The sequence below is a fragment of the Megalops cyprinoides genome, chromosome 3 (assembly GCF_013368585.1).
Source record: "Megalops cyprinoides isolate fMegCyp1 chromosome 3, fMegCyp1.pri, whole genome shotgun sequence".
NCBI classification, from domain to species: domain Eukaryota; kingdom Metazoa; phylum Chordata; class Actinopteri; order Elopiformes; family Megalopidae; genus Megalops; species Megalops cyprinoides.
The window spans coordinates 49,348,766-49,355,468 of record NC_050585.1 but is presented as its reverse complement, the minus strand read 5'-3'; the positions used below and the strand labels follow the sequence as shown (position 1 = coordinate 49,355,468).

Below are 6,703 nucleotides of genomic sequence, written 5' to 3'. Positions count from 1 at the left end.
CAGGTGGTGCAGTTCTGGTCAGAGGTGCTGAGCGGGCCGCTGACCGGCGCATTGCAGAGCGAGCAGCACCCCACCCTGCAGACCAGCGCCTGCGACACCCTGTCCTCCATTCTGCCACAGGCCTTCAGCCAGCTGCCGGTGAGAACACACAGGATCTCACACACAGGATCTCACACACAGGATCTCACACATAGGATCTCACACACAGGATCTCACACACAGGATCTTGCACACAGGGGCCACACACAGAGAGGCACACACAGAGGGGCACACACAGGGGCCATACACACACACACACACACACACAAAGAGGGGCCGCACACACAGGATCTCACACACAGGGCCACACACACACACACACAGGATCTCACACACACACAGAGGCACACACAGAGAGACACACACACACATACACACAGGATCTCACACACAGGGGCCACACACACAGAGAGGGGCCGCACACACAGGATCTCAAACACGGCCACACACACACACACACACACACACACACACACACACACACACACACACACACACACACACACACACACACACAGGTACACACACAGAGAGGCACACACACACATACATACAGGATCTCACACACAGGGCCACACACATAGACACACAAAGGGTACACACACACACACACATACAAAGGGTGCGCACACAGGGTTACACACATAGATGCACACACCACTTAACGCCGTTCTCCTATTCCTCCTCTCTCTCCCTCTGTGTTCGTACGCATGTGCGTTCCTGTGTCTGCAGGATAAGAGCCAGGTGCTGTGCCTCACCGTGCTCCTGGGCCTGACGTACAGTGAGAACTCCCTGGTGAAGGCGGCGGCAGTCAGAGCTCTGGGGGTCTACATCCTGTTCCCCTGCCTGCGAGAGGTACAGCATCAATCACAGAGGCTTCACATGAAGCCTACCACTAAACTATAAAAAAAGAAAATGTAATGGTTTAACACACTCGTTAGCTTTACCTGCTAGTTATTGTCTGTTCACCACACTTTGCTTTCCTTTATAAACTTTATTTTAAACAACTCTAATGGTATAATGGACTTGTATCTCCAACAGCTAGTTTGTACCTTGCCTGGCCAACCTTTGGAACTCTGTCATGCAGTACTTCTAATATTGTTGGCTCTGTATGGTTTTTCGCTTGTGCTGTGTTGTACCTCACTTGTAAGTCTCTTTGGATAAAAGCGTCTGCCAAATGAATAAATGTAAATGTGAATGAAAGGCTGGCTTTTGCAAGCTCACAGCCACAGTTTAAGTGGATTCACAAGACCGTAGCTCATAATGTTGCACGTGTATAATTACAGAGCGACACTGCAAAACTAAAATCAGTTTACTTGCCTGGTTGAGTGAATTATGAGTATTTCGTCATATGATTCCTCAGATGCTCAATGCTCTGGTCTTCTCTCTCCTCTCTGTCTGTGCAGGACGTTATGTTTGTGGCGGACACGGCCAACGCCATCCTCACCTCCCTGGATGACCGCTCGCCGAATGTTCGTGCCAAGGCAGCCTGGTCCCTGGGGAATCTGACCGACACGCTCATTGTCAACATGTGAGTTCCCGCACGCCTGTCTGCCTGTCTGCCAGTCTGCCAGTCTGCCAGTCTGCTGTGGCTTGTGTAATCTCATCTCCATTTAGGGGCCTTCTCACATACGCCCCGTCTGACACGTATGCCCTGGTACAAGCAAGCGCTCGTCTGCTTTCTGACTCTGTCACATGCACATGGATGCCGTTGGTGCTGAAGTGGCCTTCTGACGGTGCCTCTGTCTCTGTGTGTCTCGTCTCTCTTGTGCGTGCTCAGGGAGTCGCTGGGACAGGACTTTCAGGAGGAGTTCTCTGACCTTCTGCTGCTGAAGATGCTCCGGTCTGCCACTCAGGCCTCTGGCGACAAGGACAGGGTGAGGCGGCCAGCTGTTGCAGCTTTGGCAGTTAAATAATGCAGGCAGGGAGTGGAGCGGGCTTTTAATTACAACTAAAACTGTCACGTGTTTTGGTGGGCGTAACGCATTTGGTATGCATGTACAGTACCAGACAAATGTTTGGACACACTTTTCTTTCTATATTTTTACTATTTTCCACATTTTAGAATGATAGTAAAGGTATAAAAAAATTATGAAATAGCACAAATGGAATTATGCAGTGATCAAAAAAGTGTTATAAACAATCTTATATTTTAGATTCTTCAGAATAGCCAAAAATATATTTTTGGCATAAACCTCACTGTTTATATTTGTCTGAGAAACAAATTTCAAGCATTTAAGCATAAGTCTGAAAATATTAAAGATCATATGATCATAAGATCAAAATGTCAAGGAATGCATGTTTTCCCGTTATCATAATCAGGTGTGTCCAAGCTTTTGAGTGGCACTGTGTGTCAGCTCTTTTGCTGGTAGTGGATCAGTTGGTTGTTTGATGGGAGTGGGTCAGCTTCCATTTTGTCCAACCTCAGGTGAAGAGTAACGCAGTGCGGGCCCTGGGGAACCTCTTGCACTTCCTGCAGCCAGCTCACCTGGCCCGGCCCGGGTTCGACCAGCCGCTGGAGGCGGCGATGAGGGCGTTGATTGACACCGTGCGTGGCGACTCCACCATGAAGGTGCGCTGGAATGCCTGCTATGCCCTGGGCAATGCATTCCGGAACCCTGCCCTTCCTCTGGGTAAGAACTAAACGCTGTCACCGCATTCCCCTGCTCAGGCTCTTTATCTCCCCCTGCTGGAGGGTCTAGAGTGGCACAATAATTAGCCTCCCATCTGTCAACGATAAATCTCTGTGTGGCAGGGATTCCTTATAAATATACAAGTTGCATAGTTATTGTTACGATATGTAAAACCTTGTTATGCTATCTTACCTGTGATTTTTATTTTTATTTCATTCCATTTTGAGTAAGTGATGTATTATATATATATATGTTGGTTTGTTAGTTATTATGATTGATATCATTAGCATAGTCTTCCGTTCCCCGCTGATGGGTCCCCCTGCATCGCTGATGTATGCTCTGCACTGTGCATATTAATTTGCGTTCCCTCGGTTCCCTTAGAAGAGCCTTCTAGACTGCTGCATACCCTCTGCCATGCATATTAATCTGTTTGTTCTCGCACTTCCCCCAGAATAGCATCCCGGGCTTCTGCCGTGTACTTTGCTCCACGCATATTAATCTCTTTCTCCTGCCGCTTCCCCTGGCGTAACCCTCTGATCCGCCGCTCTGCGCTCTACCCCACCTGCATGTTAATCCGTGCGCTCCGGCGCTCCCCCCAGGTACAGCCTCCTGGACTGCGGACGCCTACTCCGCGCTGTCCTGCGCGGTGAAGTCCTGCAAGAACTTCAAGGTGCGGATCAAGTCGGCCGCCGCCCTGGCCACCCCGGCCACGCGGGGGCGCTACGGGGACGCGGGGCAGTTCAGGGAGGTGTGGCAGGCCCTGGCCCAGGCGCTGGAGAGGAGCGACGAGACGGAGGACTTCCTGGAGTACCGCTACTGCGCCAGCCTGCGGGCCCAGCTGTGCCGCGCCCTGCTGCACCTGCTGTCCCTGTGCGGGCCGCCGGACCTGCCCGCCCTCGCCGCCTCTCTGACGGGCGGGCCCGCCGAGGCCGTCAGGGGCTACCTGGTCCGCTACCACAGCGGGGGTGGGGAGGGTGAGGAGGCCGGGGACTGCCCCGACCCCCAGGAGAGGGTGACGGAGCTCAAGAAGACGCTAGGGCGGCTCCGGGGCCTCTCCGCTGAGTCAGGCGACGTCCAGGAGGCCTTAAACGCGGTGGTGGGCTTCCTGGAGGAGGTGCTGAAGAGCTGCGGTGAGCCCAAGGTGCCCTCAGTTTGAGCGTGTCCGCCCTGCTCTGCTGAGGCCTTACAGCCAGGGCTGAGGTCACATGACCAATAGCAGCCTGCGAAACGTGACACTAATCCCCGGAGGGTCTGCTGCTTCCAGGATAAGGCGCAGAAACGCCAGTCCTGCTGATGGAATCTGCAGGTTTTAATAATATCTCACACTGAATGTGTTCGATATGATATATATCAGGTAGAGCATCCACAAAGTGAAAGTATATTCAGGTACAACCTGCGATGGAGTGTCTTCCAGTGACTCTGCATAATCTAAGCTCTCCTGTGCTCGGTTTTTTACACAGTGTTCTTGGGTAAATGAAGAGATGCCTCAGTTTTATGTACAAGGGCAAGAACAGGACAGGAGGAACTGTAAAGGCTGAGCTTAATGAACCTCTGAGAACCGGCACGCTCATGCAGAAACCTCCATGGGCATGGAGCGCAAGAAAACAATAAATATGCTTTTATCATTTGCTTCTCTTTTCCTGCAATTATTGAACACAGTTATTTTACCTCTGTTCAATCTGTTGAGAACAATTTGACCAGTAGATGGCAGTACATAACCAGTTATTTTGAAGCATAGATGGGGGTGGATGGGTGTCAGTGCAGTTATAATGAACTCAGCAGAAGGAGTGAGAAATGCACTGGTATATTTCCCCTACTCCAAAGCCATCCTTCATTTGTAAGGTCACATTTCCCATTAATTTCATATTCGCAGACCTGTGAATCGTCTACAGGACAGGGAACAGCTGACAGCTGACAGGCGGCCGATCAGTCATTCCTGAAAGAGCTCGACTGCGTCAAGACTTCCTCTCAAGCACTGCTGTAGTGTTACACTTACCGAATCACCCCCATCTTTCCTAAACGGGCAGCAGTACCTACAGTGTTACCACAGTGCAGTAGCTGATTGTCAGGCCAGCTAGTAAATAAATACAGTAGAACTCGGTGGAACTCAGGGAGGGAGTACGGCTCACAGGGGGAACTGGGCCAGCAAGGGGAACGGGACACAAACAGAGAAAGTGAAAAACGAAGATAAGGCACAGCAGAATGAGAGGAAAGGCATGACCATGACTGCTGGTCGGGCAGAGAAAGCAATCAGAAACATGGAAATGCTTGAGGAACGGGGGGAGCTGGCTGACTCAGAAGCTTTTAGCTTGTGTTTTTTTCTCGCCTTCATCTCTGAAAGTACTGTCTTTGGAATTTTAATTGTTTTATAGCCCACATGGGTTTCAGAAACATTGCTCTGCAATAATCTCATTTTGCATTTTTTAATACTCTGATGCATAAGGAAACTAAAAGTTTTGTCCATAATTTAGCCTTTGTTAATACAGCTATTCCTACTGCATCGCATTTTAATGTCCTGATTTTACAAGTGACCTTTATACAGGTGATAGCTGGGCAGTGACACCCGAGCTGTTGGCCAGGTCTGTTTTCGATGCAGTGACTTTCTGCATCGTCTTTCTATGCCATTACACATTTCATAAAAATAAGATGAGATTGGTACATGCTACATAGATCCCTGTGTTTGGTACAGGTAGTAGTTAGAGTTGAAAGGTACGCAACTGTACCATAGGTACTTGTTACAGTGTCCTGCCTTTCATAGGACAGCCACAAGAGGGAGTGCTTACCTTGTCCAATCTTCATGGTGGTAGAATCCCAGAACACTCCCTTGGGGAGCTGGTGAAGGTAGGGCCTACCGATTACTTGTGTTGTATGTCCACTTGTAAATTCAGCAACTTCAGCAAATATTTTTCTGTGTGATGGAAGTATCATGGAACTGAAGTTCTTGAAATGACTAAAATGCCAAAAAGTTCAATTTTTTAAACCACACCATAAGACATGATGTAACATTTATCCAGTTTCTCAAATCTAACAAAAAGGAAAGAATAAATAGCATGAGTTAAAAAGAAAGCCAAAGTTAAAAATGGATGTTTTTTGCTGTAAATGTCCCAGTAACCTGTAATTATACACTATGAAAGCACACTGAGGCCCTTTTTTCTGTGCCAGACATCTGAATAGTATTCGTGTCAGACCTGCCAGCATTATTGCCCCACTTTTGGGAGACGGGATATGTACACGTTTCACTGCAGGGTTCAACGCGGTGCCCTCCTTCCCTGGCCCCATCAGCCGTCTATCTAATCACTCCAATTCAGATACCGATCGCACCTCGGGCACAAGTGTCTTTTGTTCTTTTACAGCCCGCGCAGGTGTGATAAGATGTGCCGTGGTGTGGCTGTGTTCTTCTTTTTTCTTGCAGACCCAGGGGTTATGCAAGTTGATAATGTGCATTGTGGACCATCTCACTCCCGTTTGGAGTCATTTTTGAGAGTCGCCAGTCTCGTCTCTCTTCCCATTGAGAGTTCGTTGCTGTGAAGCCTTGGTCTGAAAGATAACCCATCAGTACAAGTTATTACACCTAATACATCTATATTATAAGTATATTAAAAATATTGATATACTGTATTAATACTTTTTCACCTGATGGAATCATGATTTGTACTACCCTAGACTTACCTCTTCATATCCACTCTATATATGTACAGGAGCACTAAAGCACTAAAGATGAATTCAGGCCTCCAGCGCACGCATGTCAGTCCCACAGTGCACCACAGCAAAGCGAGTGCTGATTGGAGGATCTCCACTGACACCCAATCAACTCGCAGGTGCTTAACAAGCTGGTAGAGGGTGTCGCAGCGGGAAGGTGAGAGGACCCAAGCTCACAAATCTCACTTTACCCAGGTGGAACAAAGCCAGATGGACTTCCTGTAATGGTTAGACACAGCTCACATTTGACCTTCTGCTAAGGAAGCAAGTGCCCTAACCGGCTGCACAAGTAACTATTGCAGGCAGTTCTTGTTCTTGTACGGAATAATTCC

The 6,703-nt window shown here is 48.7% G+C and overlaps 1 protein-coding gene across 1 annotated transcript in view; it reads left to right on the top strand.

Moving 5' to 3' along the window:
- heatr6 (HEAT repeat containing 6) overlaps positions 1-4,264 on the top strand; it is a 12,837-nt gene extending 8,573 nt beyond the window's left edge. The window contains exons 15-20 of the mRNA XM_036524736.1: positions 4-138; positions 772-894; positions 1,446-1,570; positions 1,820-1,916; positions 2,468-2,672; positions 3,272-4,264. Coding sequence (XP_036380629.1) covers positions 4-138; positions 772-894; positions 1,446-1,570; positions 1,820-1,916; positions 2,468-2,672; positions 3,272-3,828 — 1,242 coding nt within the window. The 3' untranslated portion in view covers positions 3,829-4,264. The remainder of the gene's footprint in view (positions 1-3; positions 139-771; positions 895-1,445; positions 1,571-1,819; positions 1,917-2,467; positions 2,673-3,271) is intronic.
- The last annotated feature ends 2,439 nt before the right edge of the window (positions 4,265-6,703 follow it).